Source organism: Drosophila mauritiana, chromosome 2R (assembly GCF_004382145.1).
Source record: "Drosophila mauritiana strain mau12 chromosome 2R, ASM438214v1, whole genome shotgun sequence".
Classification (NCBI taxonomy): Eukaryota; Metazoa; Arthropoda; class Insecta; order Diptera; family Drosophilidae; genus Drosophila; species Drosophila mauritiana.
This window is the reverse complement of record NC_046668.1, coordinates 22,550,529-22,577,258: the sequence shown is the minus strand read 5'-3', so window position 1 is coordinate 22,577,258 and position 26,730 is coordinate 22,550,529. Positions and strand designations below refer to the sequence as shown.

Below are 26,730 nucleotides of genomic sequence, written 5' to 3'. Positions count from 1 at the left end.
GCTAAGCTCACACACACACACACACTCTGGCTCTCTCCGGCCAACGGCCAACAACAAACACTAGCGACAGTCGAAGCTCGACAGGCCAACATCAAACGTCATGCACAGGTGCAATGTAATTAGCACGAACTGACAAAGCTCGCCAAGGACCCAGGGTGGGCTAGAAAAGGGTCGGGGACGGGGAGTGGGTGGCGGTGGCAGTATGAAACATAAAAACAAAAGCAAGCAAAACCTTTAAGCCCAAATGCATACAAGCAGAAGCGGAGCGATCCAAACCAATTCAGCCAGTAGCAGCAGCAGCCACACCAACCGGGGCGAAAAGGATATCGAGAAGTCAGATACCCTGTAACAAGTGCTGAATGTAAGTTCTCTAAATAAGTTTCAAGTTTGATTAGGCATAATTCCTTTACATCATTTGGTTTCCTGCACAGAAGCTACCAACTGAAGGGAAGCCTTATATGGCACCTTTTATTTTACAGCCAGCCCAGAAGTAGGCAACACAAATTCATATTCCGCATGTGCACTTTCTCCGCCCGAAGATGGCCCATAAAAACGCTAGCCAAATCCGAGATTAAGTCGAGCAATCAATTTGGAATACCCCACTTCCGAAAAGGGTAAGTGAATCGGGAGAAGGGCAGCAGTAGCAGCAGCAGCAACAGCAGCAGCAGCGGAAAGGAAACGGAAACACTGGTGCCGTTTGGTCGTAGCTCCACTGGCAGCGTTTTAATAGCTTTGGAATTCCAATGGCAGCTGTGGCGCCGTCGCCGAGCTTCGGCCTCCGCCACCCATCTCCACCCTTCGCCACCCACCGCCCGTCTGTCCACCCAGAGCCTTCTAAATGAGCCCAAAAAGGAGCGGGAGCAGGACGAACGGGAAACAATGCCAGCAGCGAGCGACGTTCTTGTCGAACATTTCGAAAAATTATTGAGAAATTTTTAATTTTCCCACTTACGCAGCCCAGGCGCACGCGAACTTACAACAACAGCAACAGGGGCCACTGGCAACTGGCAACAGCAGCAACAACACCACCGATGTTGCAGCAACAACTCCCATGTTGCCTGTTGGTGTCAGCTGCAATGGCTGTTTTTGTTGTTGCTTTTATTGTTATTAGCTATGCGAACGTATTCATGCACTTCTGCACCCACAACTGCCATTTTGTTTATGACATCGACGATGGCGTCGCGAAAGGGGCGCAGCGGGCGTGGCGCAGGGGGCGTGGCCGGGGAGTTTGGCAGCTGCTGCAGCTGCAACTTTATGTGTATTTCGGGCATCCGGCTTTTACATTGTGTATTGGAATCCCGGGATCCCTTCAAAACTGCAGTTTCCCGGAGAAAACATTAGAGTAGTGAACCTTTGTCGCTTGCATTGTATGGCGGCCCAAGTAATCTTAATCAGGCATAATAGATATCTTAAAAGCACATTCCAGGACCTTAAGAAGCTTGCATATATTCCAAGTAAAATAGCATACCAATAACGATCCTGCGAAATCGAAGAGGACCCACTTCGCTCTGCCTGCAACAACTTTTGGCCATCGAAGAACCTTTGGCATCCCAGGAGCAGCGCCATCGCCATTTTCGCTCCCTTAAAAGTGGCGCCCAGCTTTGTTTGCCATTTCTTCGTTTTTTATGATTGCCTGCCACAACTTTTTCGCCATCGACATCGACATCGATATTGGTGGCCGTCGACGATGTTGCGCTGCTGCGGTTGCAAGACCTTGCCTTCCTGCTCCTGCCATTGTTTTGTATGGATTTTGCACATCGTTTATCTTAGGCGACGGCCAACGAAGTCGCAGCTGCCGCAAGCGAGCGGAAATGGCGTTAATGTTGCAACAGCACAGCAGCAACTGTAAAAGTAGCAGCAGCAACAGCAACAGCAGCAGCAGCAACTGCAGCAGCTGCCAATGAGCGAGAACTTAATCTTGGGGATTTAACACTTTCGATATATCTTGTGGCGGTAGCAGCATCTTCTGGCCGTAAAACGTATTGGCTCCCATTATCGGTTAAGCTGCCATTTTATGGCCAAGAAACGCGCCCAGCATTTTGGGCCAGCAGCGAAACAACTTTATCACTATTTCGGCATTTAGGTATTTTGGTCTTTCGGAATCAGTCGTTGTTTAAGCGTTAAAAATACATTGGGACAGACAAGCGTTTTGCAATATACACAGAGGAGTGGCTGGAATACAATTGTGGGCACAAAAGGGACCTCTATTCTCAGAGTCCCGCCTTTCCCGATCGCAGCAACTCGTGCTGCTCCTGGCTGAGGAGCCTGTAGATCCCGTCCTGGTTCAGGTAGTATATGGGATCTGAGAGCTGGCCGATGTCATACGCCTCTTTGGCCAACTCCCGTTTCTTCAGCTTGAAGGTGGCCGTGCGCGGAATCTCGTCCAGCAGTCGGATGAACAGGGGGCGGGCGTAGGGGGGCAGACTGCCCCTAAGCACCACGGACAGGTATTCCATGTCCACCTTGCGTTCCGGATCCACAATCGCCGCCATTCCCGCCTTGCCCTCCACATGGGGGATCTGAAAAGATAAGAGGGCCGATAGTGAAAATCAAGGTTTGTGGCTTGTGGTTTCAGGTGGCTTGTTATCTACATGGCACAACCCAGAAACCCAGTGACTAAGAGCGACATGGGTAGTTCCCTCAGCTACACTGAAACAATAGTTATACAGTCATGGTCAAAATTATTTTCACAAAGTGCATTTTTGTGCATGGGTCACAAACAGTTGCTTGTGCAGCAAGTGGGGGGAGGTGAAATGCAAAAAAACTTTTGCTTTTGCAAATTCAAACCTATGCAGAGTCAGATGAAAGAAGAATTGAAAAAATAACTGTTCCTATGCGCAAGGAAGAGGCAAATGATGAGATCTTTATCAGTTGTCAGAAGTATTTGCACACGGTTTCGTCGCATCACAATTATTTTCACAACGCAATTTCTTCTTCAGTGATTGGTTTAGAGTGACAAGTGCCGGTTTGTTTGCTTAAATACATTTAAATTATTGAATAAAAATTAGATTTAATCATTTTCCTATTACAGTTATTAAATAAAATGCCCAAAACAAAAGAGTTAACAGTTGAGGCCCGGGCTGGTATTGTTGCTAGGTTTAAAGCCGGTGCACCTGCGGCCAAAATAGCTGAAATATATCAAATTTCGCGCAGAACTGTCTACTACTTAATAAAAAAGTTTGATACAGTTGGCACATTAAAAAATAAAAAAAGATCAGGCCGAAAACCTGTGCTGGACCAAAGGCAATGCAGGCAAATACTTGGAGTTGTGGCGAAGAATCCTAGTGCCAGTCCGGTAAAAATTGCCTTAGAATCAAAAAATACAATTGGCAAACAAGTTAGTAGTTCTACAATTCGTCGCAGGCTAAAAGAAGCTGATTTTAAGACATACGTTGTTCGCAAAACGATTGAGATCACACCAACCAACAAAACAAAACGTCTTCGATTTGCGTTGGAATATGTTAAGAAGCCTCTTGACTTTTGGTTTAATATTTTATGGACTGATGAGTCTGCATTTCAGTACCAGGGGTCATACAGCAAGCATTTTATGCATTTGAAAAATAATCAAAAGCATTTGGCAGCCCAGCCAACCAATAGATTTGGTGGGGGCACAGTCATGTTTTGGGGATGTCTTTCCTATTATGGATTCGGAGACTTGGTACCGATAGAAGGAACTTTAAATCAGAACGGATACCTTCTTATCTTAAACAACCATGCTTTTACGTCTGGAAATAGACTTTTTCCAACTACTGAATGGATTCTTCAGCAGGACAATGCTCCATGCCATAAGGGTAGGATACCAACAAAATTTTTAAACGACCTTAATCTGGCGGTTCTTCCGTGGCCCCCCCAAAGCCCAGACCTTAATATCATTGAAAACGTTTGGGCTTTTATTAAAAACCAACGAACTATTGATAAAAATAGAAAACGAGAGGGAGCCATCATTGAAATAGCGGAGATTTGGTCCAAATTGACATTAGAATTTGCACAAACTTTGGTAAGGTCAATACCAAAAAGACTTCAAGCAGTTATTGATGCCAAAGGTGGTGTTACAAAATATTAGTATTGTATTTATATAAAATAAAGAAATTCTTATGTTGAAATTAGATGTTAAGCTGAAATTTACTAAATTAAGTTGAGTGAAAATACTTTTGAAGCGCAATAAACATGTGAAAATACTATTGACAACTTGCATGCATATTTTCTTTTGCTTTAAGCTTTGTACTATGAACCGTTATCTTTCGTATTTCTTTTCGACTACCTTCTGCATAGATCAAGCTAAGCGACAAGAACTATTTCAGGCAAATCGGACAACAACAAGAAGAAATATAACAAAAAGAAGTTGAAGTTTGCAAATATTGTGCGTTGTGAAAATACTTTTGACCACCTCTGTATATGCGATCTAGAAACACAGATTTCAGATTGCTATTAAACGGTAATCACAGCCAGATTCCCTTCATCTTTCTCAAGTGGGCATCGTAAAAAATACTCCTGTCTGTCCACCACCAACCATTTGATGATAAGGTCTCAATTATTTATGATGTAAACTTAAATAAAAAGAAACCGGAAATATCTGAAACTCACCTGCACGCCGTAGACCACGCAGTCCTCCAGGCCAACGCAGTTTGTGATGATGGCCTCCACCTCCTGGGTGGCCACGTTTTCACCCCGCCAGCGGAAGGTGTCTCCCGTGCGATCCTTGAAGTAAAAGTAACCGAGTATGTCGCGGACCACCATGTCACCCGAGTTGAAGAAGACGTCTCCGGAGGTGAAGACATTTCGTAGGAGCTTTTGCTCCGAGGCTCCCTTATCGGCGTATCCATGGAAGGCACTTACGGCCCGCCGGGCGTCCACCTTGCCCACCAGGAGACCCGCTTGCCCAGGCTGACAACTGATGCAGTGACCCTTGGAGTCCTTGAGCAGCTCACCCGTGTACTCGTCGCACCGCAGGACTTGGACAGGGTAGAAGCTCGATCCGTAGACGGGAACAAATCCGATGGCCCCCACTCGGTTGGTGATGTTGATCAGGTTGGAGTTTCCCTCGGTGGCGCCGTAGATCTCTCCTATGTGCGGAATCCCGAAGCGGCGGACGAACTGCGACCAGATCTGCGGCCTCAGTCCATTTCCGTACATCAGACGCAGGTTGTGCTTCTGCTGATCGGGGGTGTAGGAGGTGGCCAGAAGGTAGCGACACAGCTCCCCGATATACTGGGCCACAGTGCAGTTGTAGCGATTGCAGTCCAGCCAGAAGTTCCTGGCCGAGAACTTCTTGCGCAGCACCACCGTGGATCCATTGAGGATGGCATTGCCCACTCCCACGATTCCGCCAGCGGTGTGGTAGAGGGGAAGGGGATCGTACACCACATCGTCGCTGGACATCCTGAGCATGTAGTAGGATCCTGCGGACATGAAGAGGAACCGCAGGTTGGTGATCACAGCTGCTTTGGGCAAGCCCGTAGTTCCAGAGGTGTAAACGTAGAGCAATTTGGAACGAGCTTCTTCAGGACAGGCAGCACTCGGTAGCTCCAGTTTCTTTTGGGTCTTTAGAGCAGTAACCAAGTCCACAGCTCCTGGCAAAAGATCGTGTCCAGCCACCCCACGAACCTCGTCATCTGTGTACTGATAGATGGGCACCTCGTCCAGCTGCTCCTTCTCCCTCAGTGATCTCAGCACATCCAGGAGTTCACTGCCCACAATTAGGGCCTTGGCATTGGCCACTTTGATGGAGTGCCGCAGAGACTCCCCGCGCAGATTGGAGTTAATAAGGGCTGTGATTACCCCCAGCTGGGAGAGACCCAACCAAATACAGGGATACTCCAGACGCGTTTCCATCAGCAGGGCCACACAGTCGCCCTTCTCCAGGCCGCGATCGTTAAAGTATCCGGCTATCTTTTGGCTAAACTCCAGAGCCTCTGCAAAGCTTAAACGGCGATCATCCATCAAGAAACATGTCTTCTTGGGGCGGCGTCTGGCCTGCTCCTGGAAACAGCGGGCCACAGTGAATCCGCCGCGGTCCTTCCTCAGTAGGTAGATGTTGAGGGCCACGAATCGCTGGAATGCCCTAAAGGAAAACGGAAGTTGGTGGGTTTCTTCGGGAAATTAGCTACTCGTATACCCACATCAGGTCCCTGGACGTGGTCATCACCAAGGCATAGACGAAGGTGGGATTTCTTAGCAGGAGGGCCACCACTGCTCCCAGTGTTAGACTGGCCAACGCGTTGTCCCAGCAAAAGCCGCCGAAGATCACTGTGGCCAGCAGGATGGTTCCCAGTCGGGTGGCCAGCTTCTGCTTTAGGTTCAGCTCCAGCAGGATCTCCATTTTCCCGCCGCCAGCCTTCTCCTGATTCTGATCCAGATACTGATCCTCCAGATCGGGGCGCTTCTCGTTCTCGCTCACTTCAAAGGGCAGGGGGCGAAGGCAAACATGATCGAAACAGTTAGTCAGATATTGCTCAATCGTACGGATATGGTTAGTGACAGCTATGGAAAGGCCAAATGGAGCACTTTGTGGATGCCACCCTTCCGATTCCAGTTCCACTTGTGCCTAGGGCAACCGCCTGCGAGTGACTGAGTGATAAGCGCACCATAGTGCTGTCTGATACCGATTTACTGCACGGCTTGTGGGCCGCAAGTTCTTATCAGCCGCCATGAGCAGTTAAGGCTGGTGTGGTTTAGGAGGGGCTGTGGGGGAGTGACAAGTACTTAGGGGTCTCGACTTGGATCCCCTTCATGCACTCAAAACATTTATTCGGACCCAAGTGGAGCAGTGGCAATTGAGCACGGGTACTGAGTTTTATTTTAAAAACCGGCATGGAAAGCCAGATGTCGCCACCTATTGTAGTCATTACACTACCCTCTCCCAGAGATGATGACTACAGCCTATTTAAGCCAATATAAAAAGTGGCATACAAAATATTATATTGCGATCTCGTTAGGGAAAAACGGCTAATTACTTTTACATCATTATTAAAGCGTTTTATGTGGGAACACGGCTAATTATTTCATCCGAAATCTACAACTCAAGCGAATGTTTTTATTATGGCGACATTTTATATCAAAGTGCAGCCTTAACCCCTTGCGCATGGAAATTTTTCGGGTCTCTAGGTGAATAATCTTGCATTAATCTCTACGATTTCCTAGATTGGTCGCCTGGCTAAGTGGTCCCCTGAGTGGGCAATCAGTCCATAAAACCGCACCAGCCATTGAACCTGCCCTGGTGCGAACTGAACTCAACTGATATCGCGGCGTCTGGGGCTCTTTGTTGTGCCGGCTTATCGCGAAGCGCCAGACAATGGAAAGGTGGTTGGAACACTTGTTAATAATGCAGTTACGTTTTGCACAGGGGCATTATTGGCGAACTGATGTAATCGGACCCCTTTAGGCCCACATGGGTTAAGGAAGCTATCAAGTGACGCGCCGGCTTCAAAGTTCATTGCTATTCGCGATTATGGATGGGAAATGGGCGCTATCTCTATAAGTCTATACTGCCGCATGACTTATGTTCTGGCGTCTACTTATGCTGAAGACCTTGACTTATTTCGTATGCCAGTCACAGAGTTTTCCCAAACGCTTCTGCGCACACGCAGTTCTTGGCTGAGGTTTTGGTTGGTTGGTTGGCCATGGGCCTTCAATCGATTTACATGGCTCGGCGGCATTTTCCATCCCCATGTCACGATCAATGTAATTCACTTTTCAATGCCAGTGCAGCGCCCCCACCAAGTGACATACTTTTTATTCGCACGATCACAACGGTTACTTGCACGGAAAACCAGAACACATAGGTATTATTAAAATAGCTGCAGTTGCGGCACGACTGATCTGTTCACCCGACGTCGGATCGGAGAAATAACTGCTGCTGCGGTGGGGACCCGGTTTTTATACCCACAGACATTCGCGTTGGAGAGCGGCAGAGAGCAATAGAACCAAAAATGAGTGGGGAGAATGAGAGCTGTGGTGAGTACGAACAGCCTCCAAAATTAAGTAAAGAACCTGATGATGATGATCATGGTGGGAGATCGCTTAACTAACGGCTGTTGAGTTAACAGAGCGCTGTTAGCTTTCACAATCAATCTGATGGAATGAATGACAATCCCATTCCATCGCAACTATACTCAGAGAGAAGTAATTCAAATAATATGTTGATAATAGCTTTCTACGTAACAAGTGCAAACTGCTAATTTAAAGCACCCGCCAATCCAAATCTCTTGGAGAGGCAAAGTTTAGCCGTTCTACTTAGCAGCTGGCCTTTCCACCTGTTACAGCGATTCGAAATTTTTTAATTAAGCTTTTTTATTTGCCAACAAAAACAGAGGCGGAAAGTAATTCCCCCCTCCCCCTCCCCACCACACAAGCAAACAAAAAGCAAATGCTGTGTGAAAATAAATTAACATAGGGCAGCGTCGCTTAGCTGTCAAATGCCGGCAGCACAAATATAAAAAATATGTGCATACTTTCGGACGGCGCATATAAAAAATGTGCGCACACTTTTTGGCAGCTTTTTGAGTTATCGACGGTGTGAGAGCGAAACTAAGTGAGCGCATATGCGTGTGTGGGTGTGTGCTGGCCGCGCCGGCTGTTCCTGTTCCTGCCGCCCGCTCTCTGTGTGTGTGCGTGTGTGCCAGTGTGCGAGTGTGTGGGTGTGGGCGCCTGTAATTGACACATGTTACGCGCACAAAAGAGCCTGCGACCCGGGGCTCAGTCCATCGTTATTATCGACAATGGCGCCGCCGAAAACACACACCCACCCACATGCACACTGGCTCTCCCGCTCGCACACTCCGCCCTCTCGCTCCCACCGCCAGGGCTTCCTTCGTGCTTCCATGTCAGATGCCTTTGCTGCACAGCCTTCAAATGCAGGCTCGCAGACACGCAAACTGGCAGCCTCAGTCAACTTTGTTTGTAGCCGGCGAAAACAAAAACACACACACACGCTCGCAATGGAGAGGCCCAGGAGCAGGCTAGCACACACACACAGGTGCAGGACGAAAGTTTAGGGTGGTGACTGTGAGGTACCCTGTACTATCTTGCGATATTCGGTTTCATTGTACGTATCCACTTAACAGCTAACTTCATATGTAATTGAAAACTGATTTTCGTTTGTTACTTCTCGTTCGCCCTTCTTTTCATCCTTGCACAGAGTTCAGAGCTTCGAGCATGCCCTCCTGCTGCTGCATTGCTGGGTATGATAACAGACCCACACAATTTCACCGGCACAGCCGCTTGCTGATAACGTTAACGTCAGCTGTGCGGCACTTTGGGCCACACGTGAGTCCTGGGTCTGGTTCAGGGCCAAAGGAGCTCGGCCAGGGGGCGGTGGGCGGTGTTTGGTGGGCCGAAGTCGTGCGCAGGCAAGCGTCAAACGGTTTGTACCTTGTGCCCCCAGGCGACGGCATCCCTGCTGCCCCTCGCCCCCTGCATTTGGCATTTGTTTGTGTTGTCAACAAAAGTTTCTTTGAAATCAGTAACAGATGTCGATTGAAATGGCACAATTGCTGCCAGCTCGGCTGCTCGGCTGCTCGGCAGCTCTGCTATGTCGAGCATCGCAGGGTGGCCGCCACTTATGCTGAATATTTTTATGCCAGACGCACACACAAGAGGGCCAGGCCAAGATATCCGGCGATTGGGATTGGAGCGGGCTCATTGTGCGCTAGTTGCCTGTCACATTTTAATTAAAATTTCAGCACCCAAGTTTTAATGTTAATGCATTGGCATCGATTGGAGCTGCGAAACAAAAGAAGAGGCCCGTGGGCTGTTTAGCAATCCAGGGTGTGGGCAATGTACCCCACTCCAGTTGGGGCATGGAATTCGGAGTTTTGAGAGATTAACAGGCCCTTCTGAGGAAGTGCAAGTGCTACGGGCCATATTGAAGCTAAAGCTAAGTCGGTCGAGAAGTGTATTTGGTCCTTGTTCTCCGGAAGCGAAGAATCCTACTCTCAATGGGTTTAAGAACGAACTCGTATCTTCTACAATCCAGTCACTCACTCTGCAGACTCAGCCTGGCTCGATTATATAATTAAGGGATTTGCAGGGCATCCGGAGGACTGTCATCCCTCCTCACTTCGCTGCCTGTTGACAAGCTGCTTCTGTGGGAGCTTGGCTTGTGGCTGCTGGCGATAACAAACGATAACTGCATGTTAAATAGAAGCTAACGAAGGCTGGCCGGCAACGGCACCGGCACAAAGGGGTAATCGAGTGGCTGCGGACGGGGACCGGCAATCCCCGGGAGATGGAAACGGTAGCACATGCCAGCTGGACGTGCAGCCATTCGAATGTGCATGTGAATCCCACTCGCAACCGGAAGTGGTGGTGGCACTGGATGGGGAGGGTGGCGAGCGGAGTGGAGCTGTGCTTTAGGAAATCACTCAGGTAGCAAATGCCACCATCATCATCATTGTTGTTGGCTGAAGGGTTGCAAAAAAGCGCACAGCATCCAGACAAAGGCGAAGCCAAGGCAAGCTGCTGCCCCTCTGCCAGAGTGTGTGTGTGTGAGTGGGTGGCTAGCCGCAGGCCGTGTGTGTGCGTGTGCAACAAATGTTGTGGGCGTCCTTGGAACGAAGGAAGAAGGGGCTGGGCCTGGTGCGGGCGGGGCGGAGCGGGGGACTAACGAGCTTTTGCTTGCTCGCTTGCAATGCGACAGCAGCAGGTGTGCCATACATGAACACACACACAGGCGCAGATACTCACCCTGGCGCTCACACAGATACTCACACCGACACGGAGCACACAGCTGAGTGACGATAATTGAAATTTCATCACAGTAGTTTGTGGTTTTGTAGCACACTCTCAGGCGCACACCCGCCTCACACTAATGCGCTTTTCATGGCCTTCTTTTAGGCTGCCAATCGAAATGTTATTTTCTAATTCGAATTTGGAAACAGGAATCGAGACTTCGCTTGGTTTAAAACACTTTATTTCTTGGGTTTCAGTTGCCGGAGCCTTGCAGCAGCCCGCGTTTGTGGGTTTAACATTTACTTGGTATTTGTTTATGATAAAAGTACATTTAGGTTTAGATTAGGGAGTACAATAAATACTAATCAATAAATTAAACTCGCTCAATAAATTAGCCATAATCGTAATCATATCCGTAGTAATATACTGTATTGTATTAATAAAATCTACTATGTTCAGTTTTTGTTTTTACTTGCTTTGGGTTGCTTACTCACAGAATTTCACTGCTTCTCAAGTTCTGAATTAAATGATTTAGCTTGCTTATGTAATTCTTTATTAGTGTGCACATATTGTTATTAATATTTATGTATTTCGTGTGTGAAAGTGCTGATGGTAAAAATGCGATTTCATACATTAAGTCACAGGTTGAGAATTGCTAGACGAATTCCGTAAAATGTTTTGTGAGTGAGAGTAATTAATATTGGTTTCCTCCATGGATTTTCAACCCATTTAATTCAACCCGCTCATTACCGTGGCCTTCTTGAAACATTGTAATCTATAAACTTTAGTGAAAATGCACATCAATCTGTATCTATTTATGCGTTTCTGGGTGTTAAGCATCTTCTACTTCACTTTTCTTGAACCGACGATGCGACTGTGAATTCTTCACTCGATTTTTGTTTTTGGATATCTCTATTTTAGCTGCATATTTTTTAATGGTGTATATGGTTTTGTGGTTCACCCCCTTTAATTTGACTAGCACAAGTACTTCTTCTTGGGTTTCATCATGCGAATGCGTCATTTGGAGCCCAACCCGTTGGCCACCAAAGCACCCGGAGTGGCGGCGGCCACAGCAGCAGCCGCGGCTCCACCACCACCTCCGCCCCCGCCTCCTCCTCCTCCACCGGATTGGCCTCCGCTTCCCGCTCCCGCACCGCCGGCTACTCCTGCTCCAGGACCGCCGACCGGAGCACTGACCGCTTCACGGGCTCCTGCTGCAGCAGCCGCAGCAGCGGCCGCCGCCTGCAGGTGGGCCGCTGAGTTGGGAGTGGGTGGTGAGCGGGTGGCCATCGCGTTGCGCAGACTCAGGTTGCTGGCCGAGTGCAGGTGCTTGGCGCTTAGCTCACTGGCTCGGGTGTTGCCACAAACCTGGAAGGTAGTAAAAAACCATTATTATAATCAAATAGTTCATAAACTAGCTATATTTTAATCAATAGAAGATATAAGGAACCCCTGATCACTCATTAAAATTAATGTTAAATATTGCTAAAGAACCCACCTGATGGTGACTATCCCAATCCCTGTACTGGCACGAGGCGCTGCAATATCGGGCCATGTTGCAGCCGGAACAGGTCTCCGTGGCCTTGCGCCCGCAGTTCCAGCACTGCTGCTGCAGATTGCTGCCCTAAAAGCGGTTAAAAGTTAATAAACAAAGCACTTATTAACGTGTTTAATGAGCTTACATTCTGTGCACTGGCCATTGACGGCGACTTGTTGTCCAAATCACGTTCTCCGCTGGAATGGCGGCTCATCTCCATGAAGAACTTCTCCATGCGCAGGCGTTCCTGGGTCATGATCTCCGCAGCCCGAGTTTCAGCAGCCACCACTGCCCTCTGGATTTCAATGACAGCTTGGCGTTTCACCTGGAAAAAAGAAACATACACAGACATTCGATTACAATAAAATAACATATCGATCCAATGATTGCGGTTGCGAAAAGGTGGTAGCCCCTCACCTGTGTCACTGCATCCTCCGCATTCCGCTTAAACTCGGCGACCTTCTCCTCGGTCTGGCGTCGCAGCTCCGCCATGGCCGCGGGGGTTACCTCCTGACTGCTGTTGGGATGCTGGGGCTCGATGCCCCGCTGCTGGAGGATCGTGATGGCCCTCTTCGTCTTGTCCACCATGGCGGAGATGCAGTTGAGCATGGTGTGGATGTTCTTCCACTCCTCCTCGCCACCCGCTCCCGGAGCTCCAGGGGCAACTGCATTGGGGTTGGGATTGGGCTGGGGGTTTCCTGCCCTTTGTGGTGGCGCGGCGTGCCTGGCCTGCGCCTCGCTCATCCGCAGATCCCGTTCGTCGCGCTGCATGAAGGCCGCCGCCGAGGGGAGTCCCTCCGCGGACGATACCCCGTATTCCCCGTAGGCCACCACCGAGTGGGCGGGATGCAGGGTGAGGCGCTTGCTGGGCGGTGGAGGATATCCTGCTCCGCCGCTGGCCATGTATTCGCTCCACTCCTGCAGGCCGTTGTGCCCGCCGTGCTCCATCATGGAGTCCGAGGAGCGGCGCTTGAAGACCGCACTGCTGCCGTTTGATGTGGGTGCCTCCAGCTGGATGAATATGTCTCCGAACTCGGCACTGGCCACACCGTGCGGAGCGAACTCCATCACCGCCTGCTCGTTGTTGGTCACGTACTGCAGGGCGGATTGGTTGGTGGCTCTGGCCAGGGCAAGAATTTCCCGCTGCACCAGGGCGATGCTGTTCTTGAGAAGCGGAACCACGTACGGCCGGAGTGGCAGGTTGATGGCCTCCTGTAGGGCCAGCCGGAACTCCTCCACGGAGATGCTGCCGCTGCAGAGGGACAGCACCAGTGCGCGCACCCTCTCGCTCACCTCCGGCTGTCCCAGTTCCTGGGAGAACTGAACCAGGGCGCCCAGGAACTTGCGCATCTTGGAAACCAGTCGCGCCTGCTCCACGTGGGCTGCTGCAGCGGCGGCGGCGGCTGCGGCCAAGGAGGCGGCATGCTGACTGCCCGGTGTGGGCGTAGGCGAAGTGCCGGAGGATCCCACGCCTCCTCCGCCCGAGGAGGATCCATTGACCACCGGGGAAACGCTGGCGTTGCGCTGCGGACGCTGGTGCAACTGTAGAGGGGAGTGGGGCGAGCGGGGGGCCAGGCTGCGCGAGCTATCCGGCGGAGAGTCCGGCGGAGTGCGGCACAGGCGGTCCCGTTCCCGCTCCCGTTCTCGCTCCCTTTCCCTGTCCCTCTCGCTCCTGCTGCTGGAGGTGTGGCTGCTGTCCTTGCTGCTCGAGGATGAGGTGGAGCTCTTGTCCCCGCCGCTGCTGCTGGCTAATTTGGTGGGAGAGAGGAGGACGAGTGGTTAGTTGCATGTTCATCCTGGAACATGGGAAACAAGTCCAAGTCCAAGTTCGAGACCAGGACAGGATGTGCAGCCCAGGCGCATTACAAATGCATTAGCAGAAACCGAGGAACGGAAATATATGTGCCACCTAACCACAACAAGCTACAGCACTTGTCCCACAGATCTGGTCAACTGCGCAACTACATACTACATACTGCACACTGGATACTGGATACTGGATACTGGCTACTACATACCCGACCAACTGCCGGCATTAACAAATTTGTTTGAACATGGGAAATAAATTAGCAAACATTTTTGGCCCTTGCAAAGTGTGCTGTGTGTGTGGTTTGGGCCCAGTCAGGCAAGCAAATCAAGCACCACATAACGCACTAATTGCAAGGACGAGTCGACGAGTGGGAGGATTTGGGTGGTCCTCCGATGATGGAGGCCCGTGTGCGGGTGCAGCACACTGCGGTACGTGCTGCTGTCCCATCGCAGCCAACCATGATCCTGCCAGAGCGATGCTGCAGCTCAAAAATGAAAGCTTAACGCAAATCCGCAGGACGCAGCTGGACGGAGAAGCTGCTGGGAAACTCATTGTCAGGCGACGAAAAGGTGGCATAGTGAATTGGGCTTATCATTTGGTAAATGGTTTATATTCGATAAGAAATAAGAAAGTATTTAATAGTGTACTGATATCAATCCTTATACTTTCAAACCTATTAGAAGAGTCTGTTGTGCTTTTAAATTCGTCCCATTTAGGTTGAACATGGAAGTTGGTTGCTTTTCTGTCGCTTCCCTGAATTCCTGAAATGTGGTACCACAAATGGTATAAAATAAAAGGCTTAGGACACATTTGTCGCCTGTAACGACCAAACACACACAAACTTTGTTTGCACAAGCTAATGGAAATTGTTTATGGGTGTGGGACGCTGGATTGGTGGGTTGGTGCGCTGTGGGTGAATGGGTGGATAGATGGGTGGGTAGCGATGGGGCTGGTGGCTGGCAGACATTGTGGGTGGCGAATGTTGCTGATGACCATGATGATGAGGACGATGATGACGACAACGACGATGGGAATGGCAGTCAGTTGATGTTGCCGCTGATGCTGATGCTGTCGCTACTGCTGCTGCTGCTGATGTAGCTGCTGTTGCTGCCGTGCGGCTGCTGCACAGTTTGCTTTTGTGATAATGATTGTGGATACAGCTGCAACTGGCTGTGTTTTCACAGCCATTCAGGCACGCCACCGCCTTGCCAATCGAAGGGCCACACGACCACCCACAGCCACATCCACATCCACTGCCATCCGAATGGGAGATGGCAGACACACGGATACGGATGCGGATGCGGATGGTCGTGGTAGTGGTCGGAGTCGGAGGCATCAGTCAACCGACTCGGCGGCTCTTATCAAACGCCAAGCATAGACAATGATGGATCACATGCTGCCCCTCCTGCCGTTTTTCCGGGCTTAATTGGCCGGCATCGCCATCGCCACATCGCTTTCCCTGCCAAACGCCCCCCTCCAACCCCTCGACTAGTGTGGTGTACAATTGTAAAATATTGCACTTGACCGGGCTTAAAAGTTTCGGTTTGTTTTGGTTTGGTCCTGTTGTGGGAAAGCCTCAACTGCTGACCCAAAGTTGCTGGCCGAGCAGCAGCTGCTGCCAAGAAAAACCCCACGCAAAACCAAAAAACTATTTACGAAAATTCTGTGTTGACAATTCACATATTTTCTAAAACATAATGTTTCGAGCGGAGGACTCGGGAGGTTTCAACTGCTGGCCCAACATTTGCCAGCATCATGAGCTCCCTCCATCGATTTAAGGTTACGTATACGCAGCGTGGTCCCAGCCATGCATCTGTGTGTGCGTCTCTCAGTGAATGTGTGTGTGTGTGAGTGTGCTGTGTGTCTATGTGGGCAACAGAATTTGCACAGCTGCGTCCCATAGATTGCAGTCGAGCGCACAAAACGAAACGTTGGCAAGTTTAGTTTGTTGTTGGTGGTGGTGGTGCTGCTGCTGTCATTGCTGTTGCTGGCATAGTCATTTGGGAAAACAATCATTTTGGCAAATATTCATCATGCACTGCTTCTGATTATCATCGGCTGCGAAGCGGGAGGGGTGGCCTCCTGCACAGAGAGCTGTGTTTGCCCGGAAAATGCTAATTGCTGGCGAAAGGAAAGAAATGCATGCGACTTAAATGCTGGGCCACACATCATTTGCCTGGGAACAGGCGCAGGTAGTCCGGAGCATCCGGCAATCAAAGCCGCAATGATCCCCCTCTCCACACCACCCCTGCTCTTTTGCAGTGTCGGGCGCCCAAAAGCAGGCAACAAAATGCTGGTCTGATGCTGGGAACAATGCCAGCAGCGGTTTCCGTTTTTTTCTCCTTTTTTCGAGCAGGAGTTTGGGGTGCGGTGCAAACTAGCAAATGCTTTTGGCCTTTTTCATTCGCATACTCGGCAAGTTTCCGACTGCGGCCTGTGGTCCCGGTTCGGTTCGGAAAACCATTTAGAAAGTAACGAATCCGAAATGCTCTGATGTGCAGTTCCAGATGGAGCTCGAAATGGAGCTGGAGCTGGGATCTGGGCCCATTTTAAAGAATGGCGGAGCACGTGCAGCTGCTCAGGTTCACACCATCAAGTAAACAGCTATAAATATTGGGGATTTTGAACGTACACTGGCACTTCATGTGTTCAATCATAAATGTGAATATCCTAGACTTTAAGGTATCCATTCTAAGCAGCTTGCATTGGTTGTCATTCAATATCATCAATTCTCACTTGTTAATATTCCTAACCATGCTTATTATAGTTGTAAACAATAATATTCACCCATCACTTTTACTTTACTTTAATATTCTATGCCCACAACTTCCGCCCCCCGTTTCTCGCAGTGCAGTTTACTTAAATGTGCTCCACTCACCTTTAAGCCGACGACTAATTGCCGCCGCTGTGGCTGCCGCCGATGTTGTGTTGTTGGTGGCCGCGGCGGCTGCCGATGACGCTGATCCCGCCGAGGACGATGACGCGGGTGGCACCTGGACGGCCGCAGCGGAGGCCACCGCCAGAGCGGCTCCCGCTGCCACCGCCGCTGCCGCCGCCGCAGCTGCGTCGTAAGCGTCCTTGTCGGTAATCTCCTCCTTAATTATCGCCTTGCCGTCGAGCGCCATCTGGAAGCAGGAGGGGAAGAAGCGGTTAGCTAGCTGAGGGAGGTGGAAAAGATATGGGGAGGACCTCCTGCCCACGCCCAGCTAATTCCGCCGGCACAGTGCACAGGTTCACAGGTTCCCAGGTTCCGGGCGATAGACGAAAACATCAAGTGACAAAGTTCTCACATTATGTTTTCAACTTATTTGATTTCAATTTGATTAAATGGTTGTCTGACATGCAAATTGGGCGCACCCGCACCGAAATACACTTTCAAAGGCGGAGACCTTGGAACCTTTTGTTCGCTTTGAGAAGAAAGAACAGCTGCCGCTTTAATTTGGCCAAATTGCTTCCATTTTAAAGGCGCTTAAGTGCGATTATCTATACTAAATATGCACGTTCCATTCAATACTAAACCAGCTGCATTAAAGGACTCTAAGCTGCCGTTGATCCTCATGAAGTGGATTTAATAGTGGCCTCGTGGTGTGGAATATCAAAATGGATTTAAGACGATCAAAAGAATTCAATTGAATATCCCATCTATCTTCTAGCTAGCTTTTGAAGATGATGCGTGTCATAGTTTTAATTTCTGGGTGCCATTTGAATTGCTGACCTTCGTTCAGTAACTAATATTATATCTATCAATGCTCCACAAATTCTCGACATTTTTCCTTGCCTCCAAATGGCATAGACCAAAACCAATTTATAGTCAAAGAATGCCGACAGCTGCCAGCAGTCCGCACGCCGTAGACACCTGTTTCGTAATTGAGTCGAAGAACTTTTCACTCGAGGCGGCCGACTAAATGAAAATCCATTGGGAAACCTGCTCGATTTCTCAAAGGGGAGACCAAGAGATCGGGAGCGCAGCCTTGCTAATTGACTCGACACTGCACTTCCTGTTTACCCATCACTGCGACCCATTTCCCCGGGAGTTCCGGCCACCCACCACCACCACCCACCATCCACGCAAGCAGACATCTTTCCACACCCCACCTGAAAGTTGTTCATGTCCAGCTCGCATGAGGGGAAACATTTTTGTGTTGATTTTTATCACTAAAATATGTAAATACCTTTGCGGACTGTGGGAGTTTGTGCAGCTTGCCGTGCCCTTGCGTAAGGGGGCGGCGGGGGTGGGGAAGCAGGGAAAACACGGAGGAAAACCACAGGAAGGCGGAAAAGCAGGGACCTGTTCAGTTTCATTCATGTTTTCGATCAATCTCTGCCCGGCCGTTCGAGGTGCAAGAAATGTTTAGAGCAATTGTTTAAAGTCAATCGTCGCGGCCGGCAATATTTACAATCGAGTGGGGATACCTCAGCCTCCCACCCAGTCTTATGCGAGGGGGGTTTGCAACGGGGGCAGTGGGAGCAGCTGCTTGGCATCAGAGCGAAATTACACTCAAATGCCGCAAATGAAATTCTATTAAAAACAAACACTTGACACGCCGCCAGCTGCCGTTTGCCAAAGTGAGGGCCGACTAATGACGACCCAGCCCCCTTCTCCATGCCCCTACTCGGCTGGGAAAGTCCCGGCCAGACGATTGGATCTTCTGCCATCCCTCAGCCGCAGGAACACTTGACAAGTGTTTTGCAGCGAGGTCTTTCCACAGTTCGCAAAAAACGGGGAGACAAAACATGCGTGAGGCGGTGGAGAAGGTGGTGGTGGTGGTGGCGGGAGTGGGGAGGTGCCGAGGCAAACAACAAGTGTTTGTGAAAGGCGGCAGGTGAGCTTAATTGGGAAGTGGGTGGAATGGGATGCCGGTGGAGGTGGATGGCATCGGCTGGGTGGTCGTGGTGGTGGTGGTGGTTCTGACTCACTTAATAGCCGGCAGCTGCCGCCTTTGGCCCTGGCTATGACGAATGAATCAAATGTCAGGAGCAGTCGTGTCGTTGTCGCTCAAGCAGCTGTCGCCTGTCGTCGCCAGAAGGCGCCCCCAGTTCACCCACCCAGTCCCCAATCCTCGCACCCGATGCCCCCTCGCTCCATCGTCCTGTGTAAGGCAGGCACTTCAAAGAGCCGGGAGCCTCACAAGCTTCCATCGCAGCAAAATGGAAAATGTCGCCCGCAGAAGTTTTTCCCACAAAACTTGGGCCAGCTGAAGCTGAAGCAGAATCTGAAGCGGCAGGATGGAGCGGGATCCAGGCTTCAGGATCCAGGATCCCGGACTGAAGGGGAGCTGGGGGAAGGGGCTGGCAGGCTGAGGCTGCGACGGCTGCCGGCGAAATTGCCAAGAGGAAAAGTAATTATTTAAACGGAGGCAGCACAGTGGGATAGAAGCCCAATTACGGACTTACTTTTTTGGGAATGTCAATGGTGTGATTTATAAGCACACGTACCAGTCATCGCTGAGTCCAGTTTACTGGGATCTGCTATGATGATTCTATGATTTTGAACTTGTACAAGACATCTCCCAATGAATTTAAATTCAAGATATTCAACCTTTGGACTGGACTTTTGATACTACACATGTTGAATCCGCTCCACCCTCTACTTGCCCCAAGCGGTGGCATCTTATAGCCATCACTCCACTTGCGAGACGACTGCTTAGCAACTATTAGCAGCCCATGCTCGACGACTTGACAAATGAAGGGCGACGGCACAATACATTTTCACTGCATAATTTTCAATTAGGCTGGCAGAAATCATAAAAAACAAAGGACGAATTTTAAACGACATTCATTTAATTCCAGGGGGCGGGTGGAGCGAGCCATGCGCTGGACACCAAAGCATTTTATACTTTTATCCCTTTTGCTAACAAAAACAGCCGCACTCACACTCACCCACACACACACACGCAGATTGTAGGAGAGCTGGATAAAAAGGACGAGGAGTGGTTAACGAAAAGGCGCGCCAACTGAAATAACAACAACAAAGGATGTGGAAAATGGGGCGTGGAGGGTGGGTGGCTTTTCCGGGGGTTGAAGGCCAGCTGAGAGTGAGGTGGGTGGCCGGGAGGGTGGGAAATCACAGCACAGCTGCATGTGCTTTCCCGGTAAGCTGCCCATTTACCCTCCCCCTCGCCCGGCCCTCGCAATCCCCCGCCACATATGTGTGTGTGCGAATGACAAGCAACTGGACCTCGGACCTCGAAACTCGGACTCCCGGACTGCTGGACTATTGGACCGGTGGACACCCGGACTGCGGGCCACTGTGTGTTGCGGACTCCGCATTGTGCGTCATTATGCGCAAGTGGCGCCCGACCCGCGTCCCGCTTCTGGGAGGGATTACTGGCGAACGGCGAACGGCGAATGGAGAATGGCGACTGGCGACGACACCTGTGCAGCAGCAACATCGTTTCACAGTTAAAACTTTTTGCAACTTGCTGCGTCAGCTGCTTCATTACACATGAAGCTACAAATGTATGCTGGCGGAGGCGAACAGTGGGTTGTGCGAGGAGTTCTGGCGCCAAGGGGTCTGTGTAATTAGCATCAAGCAGCAGGGGCTCAAAAGTGGGCGGCCGGCGTTCTGGGGTTAATTGCACGGCAAGCGACTACAATTACAGACATTCGGTTTAAAGGAGATGTGAGAATAACGCTCAAAGTGACTACTAAGCTTGTGATTATGGCCTAAAAATCGATGGGCTTACTTTCCTTTGTATTCTCCATGTAAATCTCAGTAAGCCTAAAAGTTTTTTTATTTAAATTAGAATCGCAAATCCTTTTATTGGTTTACCACATGTTCAAATACAGCACCCTGCTGATTTGCTAACTAAAAAAATAATCGCTTTAACCCCCAATACGTACTCATTAAGTGCAATTCGATTACCTAATTGGCCAGCCAGTGGCTGGAACTTCAGCGACAACCCTCGTCAACTATTTGCTAAGCGCCTCTCAGTCTGCCAAAGTGCCTCCTCATGTGTGTGTGTGTGTGTCTGTTGGCAACGTGCCGCAGCATTGGCGTCATTTTAAATTACACATCGCACACACACACAGCAACGCCGACTGACAACGCGCAACAGGAAGAGGGAAGGGGGAAGGGGGCAGCAGCAGCAATGGCAACAGCAACACCAGCATTTTTACACTACTCGGCCGCACGTGCGAATATTCCTACCCCTTCCTTCGCCCCGCCCCTCGATTCACCACCACCCTTCATTTGCAGCCTGTGTGGGGCGTAATAAGATAATGGCTTGTCACAGGGGCAGCAACATCAGTGGCAGCAGCAGCAGCAACATCAGCAACAGCAACTACGGGGCAAAAACAGTTGGGTTGGACGAGTGTCGCGCTTAATCGGCTTTATGGTCTGTTTTATTTCCGATACGAACTGCTTTATGCGCAGGGGGAGGGGGGCGAACGGAGAACATTTGGCTGCCACATGTTGCCCGCAAAACGTATTTAGGCATCCCAATTATGCCAGCGAGGCAGCTGATGGCCGCCAGCTGGCGAAGTTGCTGCTCGAGCTGCTCGAGCTGCTGCCGGGATGCAATTTTCCGACCTGTGTTGTTGCAAGTGAAGATTTTCCAGCTGCCACCGCTGGCGGCGCTCGTTCTCCTCTGATTGGAAAATCGTTCTGCCAGCCTTGCAGCACGTGACGCTATTCAAGTTTTTGCCAACTTGTCTGCCAGCAGCAACAGCAGCAGCAACTGGCAACACATGCTGGCACGTGTCGACGCCGATGTCTCTTGGCCAAAAGCCTGCTCTAGACGGCAGCAGCCACCGCTGCCGTTTTCAATTAAAAATTGCGAGTGACAGCAGGTGCGCTTGATGGCCCGACCAATGCAGATACACATGCACATACGGATGCGGATGCAGATACGGATACAGATGCACCTGGGCGGTCTAATAGGAGCCCGTTCTTCCCCGGCCACCAGCAGGATGTAGTGCCTGGACTCGGACTGCCAGCCAAATGCCCAAATCGATGAATGTTGCCCTCGAACGAGCAACACATGCCCCTGCAGCAGCAATTCCACTCTTTTTTGGCACAAATCTGTTGCAGACACTCGAGGCAGCAGCTCAAACAACTGTGTCCTGACAACTTACAAGCAGGGAGTGCCTCCCCTGCTCCGCTGTCCCCTGCTACTCCTGCGCTCCTGCCGCATCATCTGCGTTTCATCTGGGGCAAGAAATATTGCGCCAGCTGTGCCAGCTGCTTCGTTGTCGTTCTTATCCAACGCCCCTCCCCCGTCGGAATGTGGCAGTGTGCGGGACAAGGTCAGCCCAGTCTGGGCCGGAGATTTAGGGCTGAGCAGCGATGCTGTGTAGCGCCTGGCAAATCCAATTCAAATGCCGGCAGGGGCACTTGGTATTTGGTAGCTTGCCAGCGAATGGCGTCTGCGTTTCTGGGACTGCGATCTGCGATTGTACTGGACATGCGGCACTCGTGGACACAGTTTTTTGTCCCGACCCGGCAAAATGTTTAAAACATAAGAGCCTCTGGGCTGGGCAGTGCAGCTGGCACTCCGGACGGGTGCTGTTTGTGGGCGGGCTAAGGTTAATGGCTAAGACTCTGAAATATATGGCCACGCAGCGTAGAGATTTCAACCAAACTAACAGAATATCGCATGGTAAGGCAATGGAAATACATAGTTCTGTCATAAAACCCGACTCTAAACCAGACCAATTAAGCAGGTTTTCTTTAAAAAGGTGTGTCATACGAGCTATGACATTTTAATAATGAGTTCCGGTAACCAAAAGGTCAATGGACACATTTAGACTCCTCCAATTTACGGAAATAGTTTGAGACGTTGGGGAAGGGGTACATCATGCACCCAAATGAAAGTATAAACCTCCAATGTGGTTTTCCCCAACTAAACTCCGCCCAGGCAGTGGCGAACGCGGTCTATCTATACTATTTTCCCCATTGTTTCTGCCGGGGAAAATTCGTTTTTTTGCGCTGGCTTTTCCTATGACATTTTTGCTTGCCCCCAAAACATTCTGTGGCCCACGTCTTTTTAATAAGCTGCCACTTGCAGCGCCAACAATTCCACAGTGGCGGTGGAAAAGCCACAACAGCGGAGTGGAAAAACGAGGAAAAAGGCAGGCAGCCAGGCGAGCAGAAGAACTAGGAGTAGGAAGGCGAAAAGCAGGAAAACTGGATGAGAGCGACGCCGAATTTTGTTTTTGACTTTTTCGATTAAGCGTATGCAGCCCCGCTCTCCACTTTTCCGCTTTTCCGGGGCAGCCGTTAGTTGCTGTTCTGTGTGTGACATTTGCGCGATTTTTTGGCTTTTCTTTTCGCTTTCCCCCCTCCCCTCCCCGCAAAATCCATACCATCCGTGCTTTTCTCGTTTTCCGTTTGCAATGTTTGCGTTTGGGCTTCGGGCAGGGTCCTCCAATCTGCTCCAGCCCGCTCCATTCCGCTCCGTTCACGGATCCACTGACAAGTCTAATAAGCAAATTGACTTATTTCCGGTCGCCATGTTGTCTGTTGGCTCAGCTGCGCCAGGCCGCAAACAAAATGGCGTCTCATTAGTCAATGTCGTCTAGGCGGCATCTTAATTGCAAAAGGTGTGAAAATCCAAAGTTTTTCTGTTTGTTTTGGGTTTTCCCGCTGCCCGCTTTCCCGCTTCCCCGCCGAAGTTTGCGTTTGCGTTTGCAGTGCTAATGATTGATTGAGCCCTTGATGGATTGCCCGGATTGCCGCCGGCTGGGCGGCGGGATTTGCTGGCACATGGTGTGGATATGGCGAATGGTGAATGGCGAATGGCTGAAGGGGGGCTAATTTGATGCCAACAGCTGCACTTGTCATGTGCATTTTCACCTGCCCCAGGTTCGCCAGTGTGTTTTGTTTGCCCCGACCATTACGCTAATAACTTTGCCCTTTTTCGCCGCTGTCCATTTTAAATTCAATCACCATGTGCAGCCAGCCAGTGGATTGCCCCTCCCCCAAGGACGTGCATTATTTAGCAGGACTTTGTTGAATGCCTGATTGCCCGCTGATTACCGATTACCTATTCCCTATTACCTATTACCCACTGCCCAGTACCTACTGCCGATCAGACAAGGCCTGGCCAGCTGAGCTGCCCAGCGGCCAAAACAAAATTAAATTGCTGACACTAATTGGAGTGCAGGCCTCCTGAAATATTGGATCTATTTACCAGACACGATTGGGCCGTCTACCTTGGCCGTAGGCATTTCAAATGGTAGTGATTCGAGGGCAAATCAATTGGATAGTCTAAATGGAAAGCGGTGGTAATAGTATTTATTCCCATATTAATCTATAGAATATATCAGTTACCAAAGTACGTTTTACTTGAAAAAAATGTGAAAGCAAGAACAACCTGTCCTGTTTATCTCTCAATATAACAGCTACATTGAAACACAAAAGTATGGTCTTGATTATAAGATATTCAACAAGATTTTAAAGTAGCTTGTAATGATAAAATAAATACCCTTGTATAGCGAAACTACCATATTCCTGGATTATCGAATTAGGTCTTTATGTGACTTCGATCGTACAGCTGGGTATCAATTAGTCTAACCCCCAATTAGGACAAGCCCTTTCGATACCATTTTTCGCCTTTTTTGCGCCGGCACTGCGCTGTTTAATGAGCGGCAGAAAAAACGAGAAAACACAATACAAAACAGACTGCTCTGAGCCTACAAGCTGTTAAAATGTTTATGCAGGTGTCATGCCAATGACAGCGGCGCTGGGAAGCGAAAAGGAGATGGAGATGGCCGAGATGGAATATGGAATATGGTAAATGGTGTATGGAATTCGGAACAGCAACCGCACTGCCAAAAACAATAACAATAGCAGACAAGCCGACTCGGCCAAAAAGACAAGCAGGCCAAAAGGCAGCTGGCCTCGCACTTGTCCGCATCCCGCTCCCTCCATCCCTCCACCGCCACCTGCTCCTCCATCCCGGGCTCGTTCTTGCCCCGTTTGATCCGCAATCGCAACAGCTGCCGAGCCAAGGCCAGATCGACCAGGTGATTTCCAGAATGAGTCACCACACAAGGCAGGGCACAGACGCGAGATCTTAAGATCCCGAGATCGCCAGATCATCCTCGCCGATAATTCAGGTATTTGAATTAAGGATTGGGGGTTGATTATTATTTATTGAAATACACATTGCCTATCAGAGACGCAGCATCTGCTCTTGAATATATTTTTCATTTTTAAAAACAAAGTAATGAAACTTGTATTTACTATATGTATGGCAGAGGACTGATTCAGCTGATAGCGCAATCAATTAGCCCTGGCAGCACTCAAAAGTTTACTACCCACCATAAACTCTGGGCTGGAAAAGGCCCATCTGGGCGAGGGCTTCCCAATTCCGACGGAGGCTGTTTGGCCACCGGAGTTCGGGGGGCGACCACTGATATACGGCTATGGCTTTGGCTTTGGCTTTGCTTTGGCCGTAGCTGCAGAGCAGATGGAATCGACAGACGGTGGAGGCAGCAGATCCACAGCGGCGACACATGGCAGCCAGCTGCAATTATTTGCAGTTGGAAGTTCTGTTTCTGTTGGGAACGCGGCGCACAAGGCCATCAGAAACAGACGGCGGGCAAAGTCGTGGACCAAAAAGTGACTGGATGTTGCTTCCGGCCCCTTGCCGCCCCGCCACCGCCCCCCGCCAGCCAGAAGCGGCAAAAAGCGGGCAAATAATTTATAATTTCGCACGTGGAACTGACAAAGCAGAGGGAAAACGAGATTTTCCTCCTCGCAACGGGAACGTGAACGTGTGTGAGTGTGTGTGTGCGGCGTCTTAAACTATTATTCGAGCACTTGACAAACGAATTCGTATCTGCAATTGCGCGCTGTGAATTTGCTTGAGCTAGCTTCAGCTAGCGAGCAGATAAAAAACAGATGCGACCCGACACATCTACTCGCACATCCAGCAGATATGTGTGCTCGCTGTAAGGCCAAAGACACTTTGAGTGGCGGAGGACAGCTGGCCGCAATCAACATGTGTTGGCCGTAGCTCATGTTCATGTCGAGATACAATTTGCATGGACTCACCATTTTGGCAGATCGCTGCTGTTCCGACGCTTCGTAGGTGGAGTGTATCTGTGGCTTGATTTAGTATTCTATCTGCGAGATGCTTTCGCTGGACCTAGCACTTGGCGACCGCTTGCGAGTGGTTGTTATTGTTTACCATCGAATCATTGTCGGAACGGCGGCGGCAGCGCGAAACGCGAACCGGCATCTCGGAGCAACGGCAAGCGACTGAATCAGAATCAGAATCAGAATCGGTATCTGAATGGATGCGAAAGTATCTGCGGCTCGACTATCTTGAATGGCGCGCTCGAAACGCACGAGAAGAACACGCGAATGCGAGTATGCGAGTATCCGATGCGATTGAACTGCACAACTGAGGAGCCGCGGAGCTGAGCACGTCCGACCAGTCGAAAGTGGCGTTTGTTTGTGAGGCCAGTTGCGGTGCTGGTGCTGCGGCCCAGGTAGCACATGTTCGACCGCTCCGCTCGGCAATCCGAGCGGCGTTCGGACGCATCCGCGTCGGATTCGAGGCGCCTGCGCAGTTGCAGATGGAACAGCTGTTCCGGCTGTTCCGGCTGTACCGCTGCTCTACCCGCACCCGCCCGTTCGCACTCGACGCTCGAGGGGCACAACAACTGGCAGGGCAGGCAGACCAGGCAGCCCAGGCAGCTCAGGCAGACACTCGCTGGCCCGCTGGGCTATTAACATCAGCTGCTGCCGAACTCAGGCGCCCCT

The 26,730-nt window shown here is 50.2% G+C and overlaps 2 protein-coding genes across 2 annotated transcripts; both read right to left on the bottom strand.

The window, feature by feature from the left end:
• Window positions 1-2,064: 2,064 nt before the first annotated feature.
• On the bottom strand, window positions 2,065-7,833 carry LOC117138465 (long-chain fatty acid transport protein 4). The gene is made up of 4 exons (XM_033300591.1): window positions 7,729-7,833; window positions 6,120-6,396; window positions 4,585-6,061; window positions 2,065-2,519 (listed from the first exon to the last, which is right to left on the bottom strand). Coding segments are annotated over exons 1-4 (2,064 nt in total). The 5' UTR covers window positions 7,730-7,833; the 3' UTR covers window positions 2,065-2,210.
• A 3,054-nt stretch (window positions 7,834-10,887) lies between these two features.
• Window positions 10,888-26,436, bottom strand: LOC117137156 (protein CBFA2T3). Its single transcript, XM_033298466.1, has 6 exons — window positions 26,017-26,436; window positions 16,894-17,140; window positions 12,623-13,953; window positions 12,351-12,530; window positions 12,167-12,292; window positions 10,888-12,036 (listed from the first exon to the last, which is right to left on the bottom strand). The coding sequence occupies exons 1-6, from the start codon at window positions 26,017-26,019 to the stop codon at window positions 11,686-11,688; spliced, it is 2,238 nt and encodes a 745-aa protein (XP_033154357.1). The 5' UTR covers window positions 26,020-26,436; the 3' UTR covers window positions 10,888-11,685.
• Between the last annotated feature and the right edge of the window lie 294 nt (window positions 26,437-26,730).